At 47.4% G+C, this 25207-nt stretch overlaps 1 protein-coding gene across 1 annotated transcript; it reads right to left on the bottom strand.

Moving 5' to 3' along the window:
• Nucleotides 1-20428: 20428 nt before the first annotated feature.
• On the bottom strand, nt 20429-24058 carry LOC125515385 (FT-interacting protein 3). Its single transcript, XM_048680850.2, has one exon. The coding sequence runs from the start codon at nt 23904-23906 to the stop codon at nt 20889-20891; it is 3018 nt and encodes a 1005-aa protein (XP_048536807.1). The 5' UTR covers nt 23907-24058; the 3' UTR covers nt 20429-20888.
• Between the last annotated feature and the right edge of the window lie 1149 nt (nt 24059-25207).

The raw sequence follows: 25207 nt of genomic DNA, 5'->3' as shown, positions 1-25207 counted from the left end.
GCGCGCGGAAGCGTTCAAGAGAACGGGGTTGATGGAGTCGTACTCGTCGTGATCCAAATCACCGATGATCCTAGCGCCGAACGGACGGCACCTCCGCGTTCAACACACGTATGGAGCAGCGACGTCTCCTCCTTCTTGATCCAGCAAGGGGGGAGGAGAGGTTGAGGAAGATGGCTCCAGCAGCAGCACGACGGCGTGGTGGTGATGGAGCTGCAGTACTCCGGCAGGGCTTCGCCAAGCTCTATGGAGGAGGAGGATGTGTTGGAGAGGGAGAGGGAGGCACCAAAGGCGTGGTTTTAGAGGCCCTCCTTCCCCCACTATATATAGGGAGCCTAGGGGGGGCCGGCCCTAGGAGATGCAATCTCCTAGGGGGGGCGGCGGCCAAGTGAGGAATCCCTCCTCCCCAAGGCACCTAGGAGGTGCCTTCCCCTCTTAGGACTCTTCCTTAGGGTTTCCCCCATCCTTAGGCGCATGGGCCCTAGGGGGAAGTGGCGCCCCAGCCCACTTTGGGCTAGACTCCCTCCCATTTCAGCCCATTGGGCCCTCCGGGATAGGTGGCCCCACCCGGTGGACCCCCGGGACCCTTCCGGTGGTCCCGGTACAATACCGATGATCCCGAAACTTGTCCCGATGGCCGAAATAGCACTTCCTATATATAATTCTTTACCTCCGAACCATTCCGGAACTCCTCGTGACGTCCGGTATCTCATTCGGGACTCCGAACAACATTCGGGTTACTGCATATACATATCCCTACAACCCTAGCGTCACCGAACCTTAAGTGTGTAGACCCTACGGGTTCGGGAACCATGCAGACATGACCGAGACGTTCTCCGGTCAATAACCAACAGCGGGATCTGGATACCCATGTTGGCTCCCACATGTTCCCCGATGATCTCATCGGATGAACCACGATGTCAAGGACTTAATCAATCCCGTATGCAATTCCCTTTGTCTATCGGTACGACACTTGCCCGAGATTCGATTGTTGGTATCCCGATACCTTGTTCAATCTCGTTACTAGCAAGTCTCTTTACTCGTTCCGTAACACATCATCCCGTGATCAACTCCTTGATCACATTGTGCACATTATGATGATGTCCTACCGAGTGGGCCCAGAGATACCTCTCCGTTTACACGGAGTGACAAATCCCAGTCTCGATTCGTGCCAACCCAACAGACACTTTCGGAGATACCCGTAGTGCACCTTTATAGTCACCCAGTTACGTTGTGACGTTTGGCACACCCAAAGTATTCCTACGGTATCCGGGAGTTGCACAATCTCATGGTCTAAGGAAATGATACTTGACATTAGAAAAGCTTTAGCATACGAACTACATGATCTTGTGCTAGGCTTAGGATTGGGTCTTGTCCATCACATCATTCTCCTAATGATGTGATCCCGTTATCAACGGCATCCAATGTCCATGGTCAGGAAACCGTGACCATCTATTGATCAACGAGCTAGTCAACTAGAGGCTTACTAGGGACATGGTGTTGTCTATGTATCCACACATGTATCTGAGTTTCCTATCAATACAATTCTAGCATGGATAATAAACGATTATCATGAACAAGGAAATATAATAATAATCAATTTATTATTGCCTCTAGGGCATATTTCCAACAGTCTCCCACTTGCACTAGAGTCAATAATCCAGTTCACATCGATATGTGATTAACACTCAAGGTCACATCCCCATGTGACTAACACCCAAAGAGTTTACTAGAGTCAATAATCTAGTTCACATTACCATGTGATTAACACTCGATGAGTTCTGAGTTTGATCATGTTATGCTTGTGAGAGATGTTATAGTCAATGGATCTGAACCTTTTAGATCCGTGTGTGCTTTACAAATCTCTATGTCATCTCCTAGATGCAGCTACCACGTTCTATTTGGAGCTATTCCAAACAACTGTTCTACTATATGAATCCAGTTTACTACTCAGAATAATCTGGATTAGTGTCAAAGTTTGCATCGGCATAACCCTTTACGACGAACTCTTTTACCACCTCCATAATCAAGAAAACTCCTTAGTCCACTAGTTACTAAGGATAACTTTGACCGCTGTCCTGTGATCCATTCTTGGATCACTCTTGTACCCCTTGACTGACTCATGGAAAGGCACACTTCAGGTGCGGTACACAACATAGCATACTGTAGAGCCTACGTCTAAAGCATAGGGGACGACCTTCGTCCTTTCTCTCTATTCTGCCGCGGTCAGGTTTCGAGTCTTACTCAATGTTCACACCTTATAACACAGCCAAGAACTCCTTCTTTGCCGATCCATTTTGAACTCCTTCAAAATCTTGTCACGGTATGTATTCATTTGAAAGAACTATTAAGCGTTTTGATCTATCCTTATAGATCTTAATGCTCAATACTCAAGTAGCCTAATCCAGGTTTTCCATTGAAAAACACTTTTCAAATAACTATGCATGCTTTCCAGAATTCTACATCATTTCTAATCAACAATATGTCAACAACATATACTCATCAGAAATTCTATAGTGCTCCCACTCACTTCTTTGGAAATACAAGTTTTTCATAAACTTTGTATACACCCAAAATCTTTGATCATCTCATCAAAGCATATATTCCAACTCCGAGATGCTTACTCCAGTCCTTAGAAGGATTGCTAGAGCTTTGCATACTTATTAGCATCTTTCAGGATTGACAAAACCTTCCGGTTGTATCACATACAACCTTTCCTCAAGAAAATCGTCGAGGAAACAATGTTTTGACATCCTATCTGCAAGATTTCATAAATAATGCAGTAATCGCTAATATAATTCCAACAGACTCTTAGCATCGCTACGAGTGAGAAAGTCTCATCGTAGTCAACTCCTTGAACTTGTCGGAAAACATCTTAACGACAAGTCGAGCTTTCTTAATGGTGATACTTACCATCATTGTCCGTCTTCCTTTTAAAATCCATATGTACCTAACAGCCTTACGACCATCAGGTAGTTCTTCCAAAGTCTACACTTTGTTTTCATACATGGATCCTCTCTCGGATTTTATGGCCTCGAGCCATTTATCGGAATCCGGGCCCACCATCGCTTCTCCATAGCTCGTAGGTTCATTGTTGTCTAGCAACATGACTTCCAAGACAGGATTACGTACCACTCTGAAGTAGTACGCATCCTTGTCATCCCACGAGGTTTGGTAGTGACTTGATCTGAAGTTTCATGATCACTATCATAAGCTTCCACTTCAATTGGTGTAGGTGCCACAGGAACAACTTCCTGTGCCCTGCCACACACTAGTTGAAGAGACGGTTCAATAACCTCATCAAGTCTCCACCACCCTCCCACTCAATTCTTTCGAGAGAAACTTTTCCTCGAGAAAGGACCCGATTCCAGAAACAATCCCTTATTGCTTTCGGATCTGAGACAGGAGGTATACCCAACTGTTTTGGGTGTCCTATGAAGATGCATTTATCCGCTTTGGGTTCGAGCTTATCAGCCTGAAACTTTTTCGCATAAGCGTCGCAGCCCCAAACTTTTAAGAAATGACAGCTTAGGTTTCTCTAAACCATAGTTCATACGGTGTCATATCATCGGAATTACGTGGTGCCCTATTTAAAGTGAATGTGGTTGTCTCTAATGCCTAACCCATAAACTATCATGGTAATTCGATAAGAGACATCATGGTATGCATCATATCCAATAGGGTGCAGTTATGATGTTCGGACACACCATCACACTACGGTGTTCCAGGCTGTATTAGTTGTGAAACAATTTCCACAATGTCTTAATTCTGTGCCAAACTTGTAATTCAGATATTCATCTCTATGATCATATCATAGATATTTTATCCTCTTGTCACGACGATGTTCAACTTCACTCTGAAATTACTTGAACCTTTCAATAATTCAGACTCATGATTCATCAAGTAAATATACTCAACATCTACTCAAATCATCTGTGAAGTAAGAACATAACGATATCCACTACATGCCTCAGCACTCATCGGACTGCACACATCAAAATGTATTACTTCCAACAAGTTGCTTTCTAGTTCCATTTTACTGAAAATGAGGCTTTCAGTCATCTTGCCCATGTGGTATGATTTGCATGTCTCAAGTGATTCAAAATCAAGTGAGTCCAAACGGTCCATTTGCATGGAGTTTCTTCATGCATATATGAAGGAAATATGCCCTAGAGGCAATAATAAAGTTATTATTTATTTCCTTATAATCATGATAAATGCTTATTATTCATGCTAGAATTGTATTAACCGGAAACGTAATACATGTGTGAATACATAGACAAACAAAGTGTCACTAGTATGCCTCTACTTGACTAGCTCGTTAATCAAAGATGGTTATGTTTCCTGACCATGAACAATGAGTTGTTATTTGATTAACGAGGTCACATCATTAGTTGAATGATCTGATTGACATGACCCATTCCATTAGCTTAGCACCCGATCATTTAGTATGTTGCTATTGCTTTCTTCATGACTTATACATGTTCCTATGACTATGAGATTATGCAACTCCCGTTTACCGAAGGAACACTTTGGGTGCTACCAAACGTCACAACGTAACTGGGTGATTATAAAGGAGCATTACAGGTGTCTCCAAAGGTAGATGTTGGGTTGGCGTATTTCGAGATTAGGATTTGTCACTCCGATTGTCGGAGAGGTATCTCTGGGCCCTCTCGGTAATACACATCACATAAGCCTTGCAAGCATGACAACTAATATGTTAGTTGTGAGATGATGTATTACGGAACGAGTAAAGAGACTTGCCGGTAACGAGATTGAACTAGGTATTGGATACCGACGATCGAATCTCGGGCAAGTAACATACCGATGACAAAGGGAACAACGTATGTTGTTATGCGGTCTGACCGATAAAGATCTTCGTAGAATATGTAGGAGCCAATATGGGCATCCAGGTCCCGCTATTGGTTATTGACCGGAGACGTGTCTCGGTCATGTCTACATTGTTCTCGAACCCGTAGGGTCCGCACGCTTAAGGTTACGATGACAGTTACATTATGAGTTTATGCATTTTGATGTACCGAAGGTTGTTCGGAGTCCCGGATGTGATCACGGACATGACGAGGAGTCTCGAAATGGTCGAGACGTAAAGATTGATATATTGGAAGCCTATGTTTGGACATCGGAAGTGTTCCGGGTGAAATTGGGATTTTACCGGGTTACCGGGAGGTTACCGGAACCCCCCGGGAGCCATATGGGCCTTCATGGGCCTTAGTGGAAAGGAGAAAAGGGCAGCCCAAGGGGGCTGCGCACCTCCCCCCTCCCCTAGTCCTATTAGGACTAGGAGAGGTGGCCGGCCACCCTTCTCCCCCTTTCCCCCTTGGGAATCCTAGTTGGAATAGGATTGGGGGGGGAGTCCTACTCCCGGAAGGAGTAGGACTCCTCCTGCGCCCTCTCCCTGGCCGGCGCCCCCCTCCCCCCTTGGCTCCTTTATATACTGAGGTAGAGGCACCCTAGAACACACAAGTTGATCCACGTGATCTATTCCTTAGCCGTGTGCGGTGCCCCCTGCCACCATATACCTCGATAATACTGTAGCGGAGTTTAGGCGAAGCCCTGCTGCTGTAGTACATCAAGATCGTCACCACGCCGTCGTGCTGACGGAACTCTTCCCCGACACTTTGCTGGATCCGAGTCCGGGGATCGTCATCGAGCTGAACGTGTGCTCGAACTCGGAGGTGCCGTAGTTTCGGTGCTTGATCGGTTGGATCGTGAAGACGTACGACTACTTCCTCTACGTCGTGTCATCGCTTCCGCAGTCGGTCTGCATTGGGTACGTAGACAACACTCTCCCCCTCGTTGCTATGCATCACATGATCTTGCGTGTGCGTAGGAAATTTTTTAAATTACTACGAAACCCAACAGTGGCATCCGAGCCTAGGTTATTTATGTTGATGTTATATGCACGAGTAGAACACAAGTGAGTTGTGGACGATACAAGTCATACTGCCCACCAGCATGTCATACTTTGATTCGGCGGTATTGTTGGACGAGACGACCTGGACCAACCTTACGCGTACGCTTACGCGAGACCGGTTCCCTCGACGTGCTTTGCACATAGATGGCTTGCGGGCGACTGTCTCTCCAACTTTAGTTGAACCAAGTATGGCTACGCCCGGTCCTTGAGAAGGTTAAAACGGAGTCTATTTGACAAACTATCGTTGTGGTTTTTGATGCGTAGGTGAGATTGGTTCTTACTTAAGCCCATAGCAGCCACATAAAACATGCAACAACAAAGTAGAGGACGTCTAACTTGTTTTTGCAGGGCATGTTGTGATGTGATATGGTCAAGGCATGATGCTGAATTCTATTGTATGAGATGATCATGTTTTGTAACCGAGTTATCGGCAACTGGCAGGAGCCATATGGTTGTCGCTTTATTGTATGCAATGCAATCGCGATGTAATGCTTTACTTTATTACTAAATGGTAGTGATAGTCGTGGAAGCATAAGATTGGCGAGACGACAACGATGCTACGATGGAGATCAAGGTGTCGCGCCGGTGACGATGGTGATCATGACGGTGCTTCGGAGATGGAGATCACAAGCACAAGATGATGATGGCCATATCATATCACTTATATTGATTGCATGTGATGTTTATCTTTTTATGCATCTTATCTTGCTTTGATTGACGGTAGCATTATAAGATGATCTCTCACTAAATTATCAAGAAGTGTTCTCCCTGAGTATGCACCGTTGCCAAAGTTCGTCGTGCCCAGACACCACGTGATGATCGGGTGTGATAAGCTCTACGTCCATCTACAACGGGTGCAAGCCAGTTTTGCACACGCAGAATACTCAGGTTAAACTTGACAAGCCTAGCATATGCAGATATGGCCTCGGAACACGGAGACCGAAAGGTCGAGCATGAATCATATAGTAGATATGATCAACATAAACGATGTTCACCATTGAAAACTACTCCATCTCACGTGATGATCGGTTATGGTTTAGTTGATTTGGATCACGTAATCACTTAGAAGATTAGAGGGATGTCTATCTAAGTGGGAGTTCTTAAGTAATATGATTAATTGAACTTAAATTTATCATGAACTTAGTACCTGATAGTATCTTGCTTGTTTATGTTGATTGTAGATAGATGGCTCGTGCTGTTGTTCCATTGAATTTTAATGCGTTCCTTGAGAAAGCAAAGTTGAAAGATGATGGTAGCAATTACACGGACTGGGTCCGTAACTTGAGGATTATCCTCATTGCTGCACAGAAGAATTACGTCCTGGAAGCACCGCTGGGTGCCAGGCCTGCTGCTGGAGCAACACCAGATGTTATGAACGTCTGGCAGAGCAAAGCTGATGACTACTCGATAGTTCAGTGTGCCATGCTTTACGGCTTAGAATCGGGACTTCAACGACGTTTTGAACGTCATGGAGCATATGAGATGTTCCAAGAGTTGAAGTTAATATTTCGAGCAAATGCCCGAATTGAGAGATATGAAGTCTCCAATAAGTTCTATAGCTGCAAGATGCAGGAGAACAGTTCTGTCAGTGAGCATATACTCAAAATGTCTGGGTATAATAATCACTTGATTCAATTGGGATTTAATCTTCCGGATGATTGCGTCATTGACAGAATTCTCCAATCACTGCCACCAAGCTACAAGAGCTTCGTGATGAACTATAATATGCAAGGGATGAACAAGACTATTCTCGAGCTCTTCGCAATGCTGAAAGCTGCGGAGGTAGAAATCAAGAAGGAGCATCAAGTGTTGATGGTTAACAAAACCACTAGTTTCAAGAAAAAGGGCAAAGGGAAGAAGAAGGGGAACTTCAAGAAGAACGGCAAGCAAGTTGCTGCTCAGGAGAAGAAACCCAAGTCTGGACCTAAGCCTGAAACTGAGTGCTTCTACTGCAAGCAGACTGGTCACTGGAAGCGGAACTGCCCCAAGTATTTGGCGGATAAGAAGGATGGCAAGGTGAACAAAGGTATATGTGATATACATGTTATTGATGTGTACCTTACTAGAGCTCGCAGTAGCACCTGGGTATTTGATACTGGTTCTGTTGCTAATATTTGCAACTCGAAACAGGGACTACGGAATAAGCGGGCACTGGCAAAGGACGAGGTGACGATGCGCGTGGGAAACGGTTCCAAAGTTGATGTGATCGCGGTCGGCACGCTACCTCTACATCTACCTTCGGGATTAATATTAGACCTAAATAATTGTTATTTGGTGCCAGCGTTGAGCATGAACATTATATCTGGATCTTGTTTAATGCGAGACGGTTATTCATTTAAATCAGAGAATAATGGTTGTTCTATTTATATGAGTAATATCTTTTATGGTCATGCACCCTTGAAGAGTGGTCTATTCTTATTGAATCTCGATAGTAGTAATACACATATTCATAATGTTGAAGCCAAAAGATGCAGAGTTGATAATAAAAGTGCAACTTATTTGTGGCACTGTCGTTTAGGTCATATCGATATAAAGCGCATGAAGAAACTCCATACTGATGGACTTTTGGAATCACTTGATTATGAATCACTTGGTACTTGCGAACCGTGCCTCATGGGCAAGATGACTAAAACACCGTTCTCCGGTACTATGGAGAGAGCAACAGATTTGTTGGAAATCATACATACCGATGTATGTGGTCCGATGAATATTGAGGCTCGTGGCGGATATCGTTATTTTCTCACCTTCACAGATGATTTAAGCAGATATGGGTATATCTACTTAATGAAACATAAGTCTGAAACATTTGAAAAGTTCAAAGAATTTCAGAGTGAATTTGAAAATCATCGTAACAAGAAAATAAAGTTTCTACGATCTGATCGTGGAGGAGAATATTTAAGTTACGAGTTTGGTGTACATTTGAAAGACTGTGGAATAGTTTCACAACTCACGCCACCCGGAACACCACAGCGTAATGGTGTGTCCGAACGTCGTAATCGTACTTTACTGGATATGGTGCGATCTATGATGTCTCTTACTGATTTATCGCTATCGTTTTGGGGTTATGCTTTAGAGACGGCCGCATTCACGTTAAATAGGGCACCATCAAAATCCGTTGAGACGACGCCTTATGAACTGTGGTTTGGCAAGAAACCAAAGTTGTCGTTTCTTAAAGTTTGGGGCTGCGATGCTTATGTGAAAAAGCTTCAACCTGATAAGCTCGAACCCAAATCGGAGAAATGTGTCTTCATAGGATACCCAAAGGAGACTGTTGGGTACACCTTCTATCACAGATCCGAAGGCAAGACATTCGTTGCTAAGAATGGATCCTTTCTAGAGAAGGAGTTTCTCTCGAAAGAAGTGAGTGGGAGGAAAGTAGAACTTGATGAGGTAACTGTACCTGCTCCCTTACTGGAAAGTAGTACATCACAGAAAACTGTTTCAGTGACACCTACACCAGTTAGTGAGGAAGCCAATGATAATGATCATGAAACTTCAGATCAAGATACTACTGAACCTCGTAGATCAACCAGAGTAAGATCCGCACCAGAGTGGTACGGTAATCCTGTTCTGCAAGTCATGCTACTAGATCATGATGAACCTACGAACTACGAAGAAGCGATGGTGAGCCCAGATTCCGCAAAGTGGCTTGAAGCCATGAAATCTGAGATGGGATCCATGTATGAAAACAAAGTATGGACTTTGGTTGACTTGCCCGATGATCGGCAAGCAATTGAGAATAAATGGATCTTCAAGAAGAAGACTGACGCTGACGGTAATGTTACTGTCTACAAAGCTCGACTTGTCGCAAAAGGTTTTCGGCAAGTTCAAGGGATTGACTACGATGAGACCTTCTCACCCGTAGAGATGCATAAGTCCGTCCGAATCATGTTAGCGATTGCCGCATTTTATGATTATGAAATTTGGCAGATGGATGTCAAAACTACATTCCTGAATGGATTTCTGGAAGAAGAGTTGTATATGATGCAACCGGAAGGTTTTGTCGATCCAAAGGGAGCTAACAAAGTGTGCAAGCTCCAGCGATCTATTTATGGACTGGTGCAAGCCTCTCGGAGAAGCCTGTATTTACAAGAAAGTGAGTGGGAGCTCTGTAGCATTTCTGATATTATATGTGGATGACATATTGCTAATTGGAAATGATATAGAATTTCTGGATAGCATAAAAGGATACTTGAATAAAAGTTTTTCAATGAAAGACCTCGGTGAAGCTGCTTACATATTAGGCATTAAGATCTATAGAGATAGATCAAGACGCTTAATTGGACTTTCACAAAGCACATACCTTGACAAAATTTTGAAGAAGTTCAAAATGGATCAAGCAAAGAAAGGGTTCTTGCCTGTGTTACAAGGTGTGAAGTTGAGTAAGACTCAATGCCCGACCAGTGCAGAAGGTAGAGAGAATATGAAAGATGTTCCCTATGCATCAGCCATAGGATCTATCATGTATGCAATGCTGTGTACCAGACCTGATGTGTGCCTTGCTATAAGTTTAGCAGGGAGGTACCAAAGTAATCCAGGAATGGATCACTGGACAGCGGTCAAGAACATCCTGAAATACCTGAAAAGGACTAAGGATATGTTTCTCGTATATGGAGGTGACAAAGAGCTCACCGTAAAAGGTTACATTGATGCAAGCTTTGACACTGATACGGACGATTCTAAATCGCAAACCGGATACGTGTTTACATTAAACGGTGGAGCTGTCAGTTGGTGCAGTTCTAAACAAAGCGTCGTAGCGGGATCTACATGTGAAGCGGAGTACATAGCTGCTTCGGAAGCAGCGAACGAAGGAGTCTGGATGAAGGAGTTCATATCCGATCTAGGTGTCATACCTAATGCATCGGGTCCAATGAAAATCTTTTGTGACAATACTGGTGCAATTGCCTTGGCAAAGGAATCCAGATTTCACAAAAGGACCAAACACATCAAGAGACGCTTCAACTCCATCCGGGATCTAGTCTAGGTGGGAGACATAGAGATTTGCAAGATACATACGGATCTGAATGTTGCAGACCCGTTGACTAAGCCTCTTCCACGAGCAAAACATGATCAGCACCAAAGCTCAATGGGTGTTAGAATCATTACAATGTAATCTAGATTATTGACTCTAGTGCAAGTGGGAGACTGAAGGAAATATGCCCTAGAGGCAATAATAAAGTTATTATTTATTTCCTTATAATCATGATAAATGTTTATTATTCATGCTAGAATTGTATTAACCGGAAACGTAATACATGTGTGAATACATAGACAAACAAAGTGTCACTAGTATGCCTCTACTTGACTAGCTCGTTAATCAAAGATGGTTATGTTTCCTGACCATGAACAATGAGTTGTTATTTGATTAACGAGGTCACATCATTAGTTGAATGATCTGATTGACATGACCCATTCCATTAGCTTAGCACCCGATCGTTTAGTATGTTGCTATTGCTTTCTTCATGACTTATACATGTTCCTATGACTATGAGATTATGCAACTCCCGTTTACCGGAGGAACACTTTGGGTGCTACCAAACGTCACAACGTAACTGGGTGATTATAAAGGAGCATTACAGGTGTCTCCAAAGGTAGATGTTGGGTTGGCGTATTTCGAGATTAGGATTTGTCACTCCGATTGTCGGAGAGGTATCTCTGGGCCCTCTCGGTAATACACATCACATAAGCCTTGCAAGCATGACAACTAATATGTTAGTTGTGAGATGATGTATTACGGAACGAGTAAAGAGACTTGCCGGTAACGAGATTGAACTAGATATTGGATACCGACGATCGAATCTCGGGCAAGTAACATACCGATGACAAAGGGAACAACGTATGTTGTTATGCGGTCTGACCGATAAAGATCTTCGTAGAATATGTAGGAGCCAATATGGGCATCCAGGTCCCGCTATTGGTTATTGACCGGAGACGTGTCTCGGTCATGTCTACATTGTTCTCGAACCCGTAGGGTCCGCACGCTTAAGGTTACGATGACAGTTACATTATGAGTTTATGCATTTTGATGTACCGAAGGTTGTTCGGAGTCCCGGATGTGATCACGGACATGACGAGGAGTCTCGAAATGGTCGATACGTAAAGATTGATATATTGGAAGCCTATGTTTGGACATCAGAAGTGTTCCGGGTGAAATCGGGATTTTACCGGGTTACCGGGAGGTTACCGGAACCCCCCGGGAGCCATATGGGCCTTCATTGGCCTTAGTGGAAAGGAGAAAAGGGCAGCCCAAGGGGGCTGCGCACCTCCCCCCTCCCCTAGTCCTATTAGGACTAGGAGAGGTGGCCGGCCACCCTTCTCTCCCTTTCCCCCTTGGGAATCCTAGTTGGAATAGGATTGGGGGGGGAGTCCTACTCCCGGAAGGAGTAGGACTCCTCCTGCGCCCTCTCCCTGGCCGGCGCCCCCCTCCCCCCTTGGCTCCTTTATATACTGAGGTAGAGGCACCCTAGAACACACAAGTTGATCCACGTGATCTATTCCTTAGCCGTGTGCGGTGCCCCCTGCCACCATATACCTCGATAATACTGTAGCGGAGTTTAGGCGAAGCCCGGCTGCTGTAGTACATCAAGATCGTCACCACGCCGTCGTGCTGACGGAACTCTTCCCCGACACTTTGCTGGATCGGAGTCCGGGGATCGTCATCGAGCTGAACGTGTGCTCGAACTCGGAGGTGCCGTAGTTTCGATGCTTGATCGGTTGGATCGTGAAGACGTACGACTACTTCCTCTACGTCGTGTCATCGCTTCCGTAGTCGGCCTGCGTTGGGTACGTAGACAACACTCTCCCCCTCGTTGCTATGCATCACATGATCTTGCGTGTGCGTAGGAAAAATTTTAAATTACTACGAAACCCAACAATATACACCAATAGACATGGTTCGCATGTCTCAAACTTTTCAAAAACGAGTGAGTCCAAAGATCCATCAACATGGAGCTTCTTCATGCGTTTTATACCGATATGACTTAAGTGGCAGTGCCACAAGTAGGTGGTACTATCATTACTATCTTATATCTTTTGGCATGAACATGTGTATCACTACGATCGAGATTCAATAAACCATTCATTTTAGGTGTAAGACCATTGAAGGTATTATTCAAATAAACAGAGTAACCATTATTCTCCTTAAATGAATAACCGTATTGCGATAGATGTAATCCAATCATGTCTATGCTCAACGCAAACACCAATCTCGATGGTAGAGGGAGCGTACGATATTTGATCAACCTTGGAAATACTTCCAACACACATCGTCATCTCACCTTTAGCTAGTCTCCGTTTATTCCGTAGCTTTTATTTCGAGTTACTAACACTTAGCAACCGAACCGGTATCTAATACCCTGGTGCTACTAGGAGTACTAGTAAAGTACACATCAACATAATACATCCAATATACTTCTATCGACCTTGCCAGCCTTCTTATCTACCAAGTATCTAGGGTAATTCTGCTCCAGTGGTTGTTCCCCTTATTACAGAAGCACTTAGTCTCGGGTTTGGGTTCAACGTTGGGTTTCTTCAGTAGAGCAGCAGCTGATTTGCCGTTTCATGAAGTATCCCTTCTTGCCCTTGCCCTTCTTGAAACTAGCGGTTTCACCAACCATCAACAATTGATGCTCCTTCTTGATTTCTACTTTTGTGGTGTCAAACATCGCGAATATCTCAAGGATCATCATATATGTCCCTGATATATTATAGTTCATCACGAAGCTTTAGCAACTTGGTGGTAATGACTTCGGAGAACTATCACTATTTCATTTGGAAGATCAACTCCCATTTGATTCAAATGATAGTTGTACTCAGACAATCTGAGCACAAGCTCAATAATTGAGCTTTTCTCCCTTAGTTTGCAGGCTAAGAAAATCGTCGGAGGTCTTATACCTCTTGACGTGGGCACGAGCCTGAAATCCCAATTTCAGCCCTCGAAACATCTCATATGTTTCGCGACGTTTTAAAACGTCTTCGGTGCCTCAACTCTAAACCATTTAACTGAACTATCACGTAGTTATCAAAATGTGTATGTCAGATGTTCGCAACATCCACAGACGACGTTCGAGGTTCAGCACACTGAGCGGTGCATTAAGGACATAAGCCTTTTACTGTCTGCATAATTGCTACTATCAACTTTCAACTAAAATTTCTCTAGGAACATAACTAAACAGTAGAACTGAAGCGCGAGCTACGACATAATTTGTGAAGACCTTTTGACTATGTTCAGGATAATTAAGTTCATCTTATGAACTCCCACTCAGATAGACATCCCTCTAGTCATCTAAGTGATTACATGATCCGAGTCAACTAGGCCGTGTCCGATCATCACGTCAGACGGACTAGTCAACATCGGTGAACATCTTCATGTTGATCGTATCTTCTATACGACTCATGCTCGACCTTTCGGTCTCTTGTGTTCCAAGGCCATGTCTGTACATGCTAGGCTCGTCAAGTCAACCTAAGTGTTTTGCATGTGTTCCGAGGCCATGTCTGTACATGCTAGGCTCGTCAACACCCATTGTATTCGGACGTAAGAATCTATCACACCCGATCATCACGTGGTGCTTCAAAACGACGAACTTTCGCAACGGTGCACAGTTAGGGGGAACACCTTCTTGAAATTTTAGTGAGGGATCATCTTATTTACTACCGCCGTTCTAAGCAAATAAGATGTATAAACATGATAAACATCACATGCAATCAAATAGTGACATGATATGGCCAATATCATATTGCTCCTTTTGATCTCCATCTTCGGGGCTCCATGATCATCATCGTCACCGTCATGACACCATGATCTCCATCATCGTGTCTTCATGAAGTTGTCTCACCAACTATTACTTCTACTTCTACAGCTAACGGTTAGCAATAAAGTAAAGTAATTACATGACGTTTATGTTGACACGCAGGTCATAAATAAATTAAGACAACTCCTATGGCTCCTGCCGGTTGTCATACTCATCGACATGCAAGTCATGATTCCTATTACAAGAACATGATCAATCTCATACATCACATATATCATTCATCACATCCTTTTGGCCATATCACATCACATGGCATACCCTGCAAAAACAAGTTAGACGTCCTCTAATTGTTGTTTGCATGTTTTACGTGGCTGCTATGGGTTTCTAGCAAGAATGTTTCTTACCTACGCAAAACCACAACGTGATATGCCAATTGCTATTTACCCTTCATAAGGACCCTTTTCATCGAATCCGATCCGACTAAAGTGGGAGAGACAGACACCCGCTAGCCACCTTATGCAACTAGTGCATGTCAGTCGGTGGAACCAGTCTCACGTAAGAGTACGTGTAAGGTCGGTCCGGGCCGCTTCATCCCACAATGCCGCCGAATCAAGATTGGACTAGTAACGGTAAGCATATTGAACAAAATCAACGCCCACAACTACTTTGTGTTCTACTCATGCATAGAAACTACGCATAGACCAAGCTCATGATGCCACTATTGGGGAACGTAGCAATAATTCAAAATTTTCCTACGTGTCACCAAGATCAATCTATGGAGTCATCTAGCAACGAGGGAGGAGTGGATCTACATACCCTTGTAGATCGCGCGCGGAAGCGTTCAAGAGAACGGGGTTGATGGAGTCGTACTCGTCGTGATCCAAATCATCGATGATCCTAGCGCCGAACGGACGGCACCTCCGCGTTCAACACACGTACGGAGCAGCGACATCTCCTTCTTCTTGATCCAGCAAGGGGGGAGGAGAGGTTGAGGAAGATGGCTCCAGCAGCAGCACGACGGCGTGGTGGTGATGGTGCTGCAGTACTCCGGCAGGGCTTCGCCAAGCTCTATGGAGGAGGAGGATGTGTTGGAGAGGGAGAGGGAGGCACCAAAGGCGTGGTTTTAGAGGCCCTCCTTCCCCCACTATATATAGGGAGCCTAGGAGGGGGCGCCGGCCCTAGGAGATGCAATCTCCTAGGGGGGGCGGCGGCCAAGGGAGGAATCCCTCCTCCCCAAGGCACCTAGGAGGTGCCTTCCCCTCTTAGGACTCTTCCGTAGGGTTTCCCCCATCCTTAGGCGCATGGGCCCTAGGGGGAAGTGGCGCCCCAGCCCACTTTGGGCTGGATTCCCTCCCACTTCAGCCCATGGGGCCCTCCGGGATAGGTGGCCCCACCCGGTGGACCCCCGGGACCCTTCCGGTGGTCCCGGTACAATACTGGTGATCCCGAAACTTGTCCCGATGGCCGAAATAGCACTTCCTATATATAATTCTTTACCTCCGGACCATTCCGGAACTCCTCGTGACGTCCGGGATCTCATCCGGGACTCCGAACAACATTCGGGTTACTGCATATACATATCCCTACAACCCTAGCGTCACCGAACCTTAAGTGTGTAGACCCTACGGGTTCGGGAACCATGCAGACATGACCGAGACGTTCTCCGGTCAATAACCAACAGCGGGATCTGGATACCCATGTTGGCTCCCACATGTTCCACAATGATCTCATCGGATGAACCACGATGTCAAGGACTTAATCAATCCCGTATGCAATTCCCTTTGTCTATCGGTACGACACTTGCCCGAGATTCGATCGTTGGTATCCCGATACCTTGTTCAATCTCGTTACCGGCAAGTCTCTTTACTCATTCCGTAACACATCATCCCGTGATCAACTCCTTGATCACATTGTGCACATTATGATGATGTCCTACCGAGTGGGCCCAGAGATACCTCTCCGTTTACACGGAGTGACAAATCCCAGTCTCGATTCGTGCCAACCCAACAGACACTTTCGGAGATGCCCGTAGTGCACCTTTATAGTCACCCAGTTACGTTGTGACGTTTGGCACACCCAAAGTATTCCTACGGTATCCGGGAGTTGCACAATCTCATGGTCTAAGGAAATGATACTTGACATTAGAAAAGCTTTAGCATACGAACTACATGATCTTGTGCTAGGCTTAGGATTGGGTCTTGTCCATCACATCATTCTCCTAATGATGTGATCCCGTTATCAACGACATCCAATGTCCATGGTCAAGAAACCGTGACCATCTATTGATCAACGAGCTAGCCAACTAGAGGCTTACTAGGGACATGGTGTTGTCTATGTATCCACACATGTATTTGAGTTTCCTATCAATACAATTCTACCATGGATAATAAACGATTATCATGAACAAGGAAATATAATAATAATCAATTTATTATTGCCTCTAGGGCATATTTCCAACAGCTCGGACGCAAGAGGACGCTGCCGCCCGGGAACAACTTCAAACTCGAGGTGTGGCATAAAAATAACAAGGCATTGGTAAAGGCCGGAAACTTAAAGGGGCTCCTCGGGTACCCGACGTGTAAACTCGTCGAATGCATTTCGGCGATCCTCAAGATCGAAGATAAAGAAGATTTGTTGAACCAGTTTTCAAGACCGACGACCAAAGATGAAGAACAGTTCGGAAGAATCGAGGAGCGTCCCTAACTTGAAGACCGGTTCAGGGGGCTACTGACGGTGTCCTGGACTAGGGGGTACTCACCACGTCGTCTCCCGATCTATTAGATTGGGCCGAGGCTCCCCATGGCCGTATACTCATGGGCCAGTTCGGACAGTTGCCGCATACAAGAAAGATTTCACAAGACTTGGCGATCAAGACAAGGACTCCTCCCCACCGGCGTATTCGGCTAGGACTCTTGTTATCCTAGGCCTCTGGTGCATTATATAAACTAGGGCCAGGCTAGTCGATAGAACATACAGAACAACAATCATACCATAGGCTAGCTTTTAGGGTTTAGCCTCTCCGATCTCGTGGTAGATCTACTCTTGTACTACCCATATCATCAATATTAATCAAGCAGGACGTAGAGTTTTACCTCCACCAAGAGGGCCCGAACCTGGATAAAACTTCGTGTCCCTTGCCTCCTGTTACCATCCGGCCTAGACGCACAGTTCGGGACCCCCTACCCGAGATACACCGGTTTTGACACCGACAGTCACCATGTGTGCCCATCAATTGACCATAGCCCATAGGCTCGTAGCTTGGTAGTAATATCGCCCACCTCTTTATCCTCTCTTATAGTCTCTTCCTTCCTATCTTGCAGCACCTCCTCACCCCCATCCACTTCCTCAGACATGAATGACAACATGCATTGAACACATGCGTATTGGGGCGCAGAGATAAAACAGTTGGAAAAGCCCTTGATGGAGTTTATAGATCAAGACTAATTGGCTTGGTTCCATGATGATCTTGATAGAGCCATGCATGCATGAATTCCAACTTACTTAGTTTGAAGTGTTTTAAAGGCTATGGCTTTACTGGATTGTAAAACAGTTTCATAATACCACATTGTTTATGAAAATCACAGGAGCGTGCATGCATGAATTGCAACTTAGGGCATCTACAATGCAAAGGTGCTTGTTTGGGCGCTTAGACAATAAAAAGAATTAATTGAGAAAATAAGATCGGGGTAAGAGTCTCCAACGTGGGGTGCCTATTTAAGCGCTAATGGGATTTCCCCCCATAAAAGATATGGGTAGCACTCGATAAAAAAAAGGCTCATGCTAAAAAAAGCCAAGCGTCTGGTGCCTGGCTTTGCATCAACGCTAGCCAGAATCCCCTGATCGAACGGGATTCGGCCATATCAGCCAGGAATAGAAGTCAGGCGCCTCGCCTAGGCACCGGCGTAGTAGATGCCCTTACTTACGGTATATACAAACCAAATATGTGCCTATATCACTGCCCAATAAGCCCAAACGCAACTTTCAAACCAAGACTATAGAACCAAGTGCTCGACAGTGGCTGTTTACCATGATTGAAACACTGTCGCATGATGCATTCATCAGACTGGTGGTTGCGTTGTGGGTATTATGGTGATCCATGATCTTCAGAGAAATGATATCCACTATCGTCAGTTAACAGAAGAGGAAAAAAACACTTGCATTTTCAAACTTCAGACCATAAGCAAGAATTCCCTGCACCGTTATTTTAAGCCTGCAATTACATGGGAACAGAGTGGAGACAAACTAAAACAAAAAGAGGAGCCACATGGCTCAACTCCAAACACAAGATTTTTATTCTCGCCAGAGAACAAAAGCAACACAGATGCACGTGAGAGGCATCATTCCTGGTCTTTGAAGTAGAGATGAAACATTTACTATGACAGCTTCAGCTCATCATGGAGAAACCTAATTGGTTCATCAACTAATCATTGTCACATAGATTTAACTACCATTGACTGAACCCGGTCTTTGCACAAGCGAAACTATGACTACAAGAATAGCACCACCACCAGTCTGCTCTGCTTCTGCTTGCAACTACAAGAGCAGTACCATGTCTTTCTACTCTGCTACTGCTGCTGCTAAAAGAAGCACCATACATTACATAACACAGTTTTGTAATTGTAAATTAAACCTGTCTGTATCATCAAATCATCAACATACATATTAACAGCAACATCCTAAACTTAGTCCTTTCATCATCACATAATAAATTGATTGCCATCACCACTGGGCTGAACACAGGACTACAAGAACAACATTACAAAGCAGCAGTATATGATGTGTTGATTTGATGTTGTTCTTGTAGTTCAATATATTGCTGTTAATCTATGTGATGACTAAGTTCAACATTACAAACCCGAATTGACTGCCATCTACTGCTACTACCAAATGTACATTACAAAGCAGCAGGATACATTAACTAATTGACACAAACAGAAATTAAGCTAAGCAACTAGCATACCAGGCACCACCTGCAGCAAGCAAACAAGTTTGTTTCTTGCTACATTCTTTCGGAGCATCATCCCCTTCCCGCCAAAATAACCAGCCCGAATTTCCCCCATGCTGCGGTGGTGGCGTTCAATCTGGTTTTCATCGGAGTCCCCTGCGTCGTGAGTTTGGAAGCGTTTTTATTTCATCAACTCAATGCAGCCGCGAAATTGTGTCGAGTACTCCCTAAAACAAAACGAATCGAGTCCTTGTTGTTTCACAACCAAAATACATGCGGATAACTGACTGCAGTGGTGGCTACACAGTAGCAGTAATGCAACATGCTGAATTCAGAGTTCACACCAGCAACAAATTCCCTGCTGCATTAGCTTGAGCTTGCAGCCACATGGGAACAGCGTGGAGACAAACTAAAACAAAAAGAGGCGCCAGATGCCTCAACTCCAAACACAAGATTTTTATTCTCACCGGAGAACAAAAGCAACACATACATGCACGTGAGAGGCATCATTCCCAGTCTTTGTACTACAGATCAAACATTTACTATTACTTCATCCTCACAGTCACAGCTGCAGCTCCTCATGGATAACAACAGACAGGGTAGATTAGATTAAACCTTGTTGCCTCACCAACTAATCAATCATCACCACAAAGACCAACTGAACTCATTCTTTGCACAACTGAAACTGGGGCTACATGAACAGCACCTCTCCCCCACACTGAGCTGCTGAGCTCGCAACAGTAGCACCATAAAAAGCACCAAGCCTTCTACTCTGCTACAGCTAAAATCAACACATCATCATCACATGGATTAACAGCATATTGAACTTACTCATCCTTTCATCAACAATCATCGTCGCATAATAGATTAACTCTTTTTTCGACAAAGACATAATGGATTTAGGGTTGACTGCCATCTACTGAAACTTAGTCCTTGCACAAGTGAAACTGGAACTACAAGAAGGCTGATATGCTTAGCCACAAGTCTTGTGCTACTTCTACTGCAGTACTGCTGCTGCCACGAAGCAGCAGAATACATTAACTACTAACACTAACAGCAATTAAGCTAAGCAACCTTTGAAGCATGCCAGGCACCACCTGCAGCAAGCAAGCAAGCAAGTTTGTTTCTTGCTAGAAACCTTTGAAGCATCATCCACCTAATTCCCTCCAAAATAACCACTAACTGAATCGGTCACCAGGTTAATTAGTTACCCATTTTGCAGCCAACTTCAGAGAAGGAATGCCACCTGATGATGGGATGATCAGAGCAGGATGTCGGCCTTGGATGGCAGCCTCCGGAAGAAGTTCATGAGCGGGGACGGCATCCGGCTGCGGAACCTCGGTGGGCGCATGGCGTAGAGGCCCCACAGCCCGACCAGCAGCTTCATCGGCACGGCGTAGGCGATGACCGCAGCAGCGACGCAGGCGACGGAGAAGAGCATCGTCGCCCTCGGGTCGCGCCAGCTGAGCACCGCCTGCATCCGCTCGCCCTGCGTCGCGATGTCGCCCACCACCGTCTGTACCCTCCCGGCCACGCTGCGGAGGCGGTCGTACCTGAAGCGCACCACGTCGCCGCGGCTCGACGGGAACGTGTCGAACTCCTCGTCCAGCTCGTCCACGGTGGCCGCGTCCGCGTGGGACAGCCGCATGTCCATGTGCGGCGGGTGCCTCGGGCGCACGCGGTAGCGCCACAGCCCGGTGAAGGCCATCACCAGGAAGGCCGTCGGCAGGATCAGCTCCGGCATCAGGACGAACACCAGGAACGTGAAGACGGCGACGCATGAGTGCACCGGGTAGTGCCAGGAGCGAACCAGCTCGAACCACCGGCCAACCGCCATCACGCCGGAGAGCACGGAGACGAGGCGGAAGAAGTTGGCCTTGCTGCGCCGCATGCTCCACAGATGTGAGCGGTGGTCCAGCATGTACTCGACGACCTCCTTGCCGAGCGGCGGCTCGGTGCGGCCGAGCCGGGCGGCGACGACGCTCGTGGCCTGGAACCGCAGGCTCTCGACCTGCCGCACCAGCAGCGGCTCGACGTAGTGCATCTTGGGGAGCATCGGGCGGGCATAGGCATGGTACATGTTGCCGGCATTGCTGGAGCAGAAGCGCACGGCCAGGTGGAGCTCCCCCATCTTCTTGACACCGGACGGATGAAGCATGAGCAGAGGGTAGGCATGAGTGTACACCCTGTCGGTCTCCAGTGTCGAGAGCCTGATGCGGACCTTGCCGATGCAGTTGTCACGGACAGCCACCGTGGTGTTGTTCCCAGGCGCCGGCTTGTCGACATGGCAGTTGTCGAAGACGCCGACGGTGATGACGGTGCAGGGGTCGAACACCTCCCAGGTGTACTGCTCGTTCCACCGGGGGCACACCGAGTCGACGACGGTGCGCGTGCGGATCCACTTCTGCCCATACTTTGCGACGCAGTAGGAATCCGCCGTGGCGCCCCTGCCATCGGCCCGGCCCTTCATCGGTGTCAGACCAGTGGCACCCAGCACGCCGAGCTCGAGCACCCCGACATGCGGGTACCACAGCTGCTTGGCCGTCGGCCGGAGATCGCTGCTGTACGCCGTTGCTTCATCCAGAACATGGTAGCCGCCGTCGAGACTTAGCCGGAGATGCACCCGGCTCCCGAACCTGTTGTTCGGATTGTTGACGGCGACATTGCCGCCGCCGGCGCCGCGCTCCAGCCCGAACCACCTGGAGACAACAAGCTTCTCATCCCAGCGCCTCTCGATGGCAGTCACCGGGACGACGAGGCGGCCGAGGATGTCATCCCTGCCCGGCGACACATGATCCTCCAGAGAGACCACCAAGAACTCCTCGAATGGCTCGGCAACCACAAACATCAGGTCTTCGTTCCAGAACGGGCTCGCCGGGCCCCGGTTCGCCATGATCGGCGACGCTCGTGTGCGCAGCATCTGGCTCCCGATCTGCGCGCGCACGAAGAGCTCCGGGTACCGGCCCATCGCCATGGGCCCCTTGTCCATGGGAAGCAGGTCCTGCGCCTCGATGACGGACACACGGAGGTACCACAGCTTGGGGGCGACGTAGACCTTGGACTTGATGGATCCCAGGGGGCCGTGGCCCTGGACGCCGGCGGCCTTGGAGTGCCACGCCTCGGCGAAGGCCTCGTCGGCCTGGGTGCCGTACCACACGGCGACCATCACCTCCACGCTGCCGCGCTCGCCCTTGCGGTCCTCCATGGCGTACCACTGCGGCGCCAGCGTGCTGTCCGGCGGCGCGCGGCGGGGCACCTCGGAGAGGTCGAACCAGATGCGGCCGACGTGGTCGTCGCTGCCGCGGGCGCGCACGAACACCTCCACGAAGGAGGACTGGATGGTCTCCTTGGAGAAGGCGAAGACCTGGTCCCACTGGTGCGCGGCCGCCGGCGGCGTGACGCCGCGGTAGTTCCCGAGCTTGACCTCCGCGACGGCCTCGCCGGGCGTCGCCACGCCGCGCGCGCGCACCACGCGCACGTACAGGTACTGCATCTGCTCGACCAGGTCGTAGGTGGCGCTGGCCTTGTCGGCCGTCAGGCCGCCGCCGAGGTGGGGACGCGTCTCCTTGAGGGAGAAGTCCGCGGGGCCGCCGGGGAACATGCCGGGCACGGGGTAGTGGTCGGCGAGCATCACCGGCTTCATGGCCGCCGGCTGCGGCTGCGGCAAGACCTCCATGGGCTGCTGCGGCTGCTGCTGTTGCGTCTGATGCGGCCGCGCGGACACCACCGGCTGCTGGCGCTGGTGCTGCTGCTGCTGCTTCTTGCCCCCATTCACGGACGGCGCGGCGACCACCTCGGGGCCAGTCACCACCACCTTGGCCGCCTTCTCCTGCTTGCCCTTGGCGACCATCTCGCCGGCCCCGGCGCCGGCGCGGTAAATCTTGAGCGTGATCTCGCCGCGGATATGCGAGAAGAGGCTCCGCTTCTCGAGCGTGAAGAGCTGCGGCACGACGGGCTCCCCTGGCGCGGGCACGCCGGCGGCCGGGACGCGCACCTTGCCGAGGAAGTTGCGGCCGTGGGGGCTGTTCCCAGAAGAGGCGGCGCGGTCGTTGTAGACGCCGACGTCGATGGCGCGGTAGGGGAGGTCGTCGGGGTCGGCGACGGGGAAGACGAGGCGCTCGTTCCAGACGGGGTTGAGCTCCCTGGGGCGCGGCCGGGTGCGGCGCTTCTGGTGCTCGAACTCCACCTCCACGTAGGCCGAGGAGGAGCCCTGGCCGTCCTTGGGCATCAGGTTGTGCGCCGCCACCACCTCCACCACCAGCTTCTCCGCCTTGGCCATCACCAAGATTCAAACTCGCTCGGAGAACAGAGGAGGGAGGAGGGAGGGGGGTGGAAAGAGTGGGCTGGTCTATGCGGGGAACGAGGAGGGGGAGGCGGGCGCGCGTGGTGGAATCTCCATCATCGCAGTCGATGGGGGCGAGGGGATGAGGGCGAGGTGGGTTCTGCTGCTGCTGCTCTGCTCGCTGCCGCAGCTCGGGTGGTGGTGGTGCTTTGCTGCTCTTGGGTCGGGTGGCCGTGGCTTTGGGTGGTTTTTGAGGCGGGGGTTTTGGCGTTTGGGTTTGCTCCGCTCGGCTGGCGCTTCAATGCGGCGATTCTTTTGGAATTGGAAAAAGAAGTCGTCTTTGATAGAGTGAGCCGGATAAGGAGGGATTTTGATCTACGAATTAAACCAGCGAAATTAATCCATCAATTACCTGCTAAGATTTCATACTAACGGGACTAACGGCTAAGTAACCCGTGCTTGAAAAAGTCAGCCTTCTGTTATCTCTTCTTCCCTTTATCAAATTGATTTTGATCTACGAATTAAACCAGCAAAATTAATTCATCAATTACCTGCCAAGATTTGATAGTAACAGGCCTAACGGCTAAGTACTCATGGGTGAAAAAGTCAGCCTCCTGTTATCTCTTCTTCCCTTTATCGTCAAAAATAGTTTGCAAAATTTCAGTAGTTGTAACATAAAAATGTATCTTTTTTGCAAAGTAGATCTTATCATTAACTAAGTGAATTACGATAGTTATGTTTTTTCTAGTTTATCAATCTTTTTGCCAACGGTTATCCTACATGGCTTCACGACAAAAAGTTTAATAATCACTCTGGTGTATCTTTCATCACAATTGCAATTTATGTATTCTAGCAATTGTTGTAGTATCGTTTTAAGTCTTTTGTTTTTCTCTGACGCTAGAAGTGGAGTCATGAAATCTAAAAGCCTAAATTCAATGAACAAAACAAAAGGGGAGTGCTACGCGTCCGCCGGGCGATCTTTTCAAAAAGATCGGCCCGGTCACGACCCGTTGGATCTGGTGTGTGGAGTGCGCCTTCATCATTGCAACAGATGTATTGTTACAGAACTACTTCCACAACATAGGTCTTGTTACAGAATTTGTTTGCAACGACGGTTTTGTTGAAAAAAGATTGTAATTTTTTTTTGCAACTCGGGTCTTGTAGCAGAAAATTTCTGCAACAAAGGTTTTGCTGCAAAACACAAATCTCGTTGTAGAGCATTGCAATACCACATATATTTCAGAAGCATGGCCCTTGTTGCAGAAAAGCGTGTCCGACTAAGGGCCGCATACGAGCCT

The sequence above is a fragment of the Triticum urartu genome, chromosome 6A (assembly GCF_056163025.1).
Source record: "Triticum urartu cultivar PI428250 chromosome 6A, HENAU_Tu73, whole genome shotgun sequence".
NCBI classification, from domain to species: Eukaryota; Viridiplantae; Streptophyta; class Magnoliopsida; order Poales; family Poaceae; genus Triticum; species Triticum urartu.
The sequence above is the reverse complement of the archived record's forward strand: the minus strand, read 5'-3'. Positions and strand labels throughout refer to the sequence as shown.

Excerpts from the sequence above, each read along its gene's own strand:
- LOC125515385 (XM_048680850.2), bottom strand. The coding sequence starts at position 23,906 with ATGGCCAAGGCGGAGAAGCTGGTGGTGGAGGTGGTGGCGGCGCACAAC.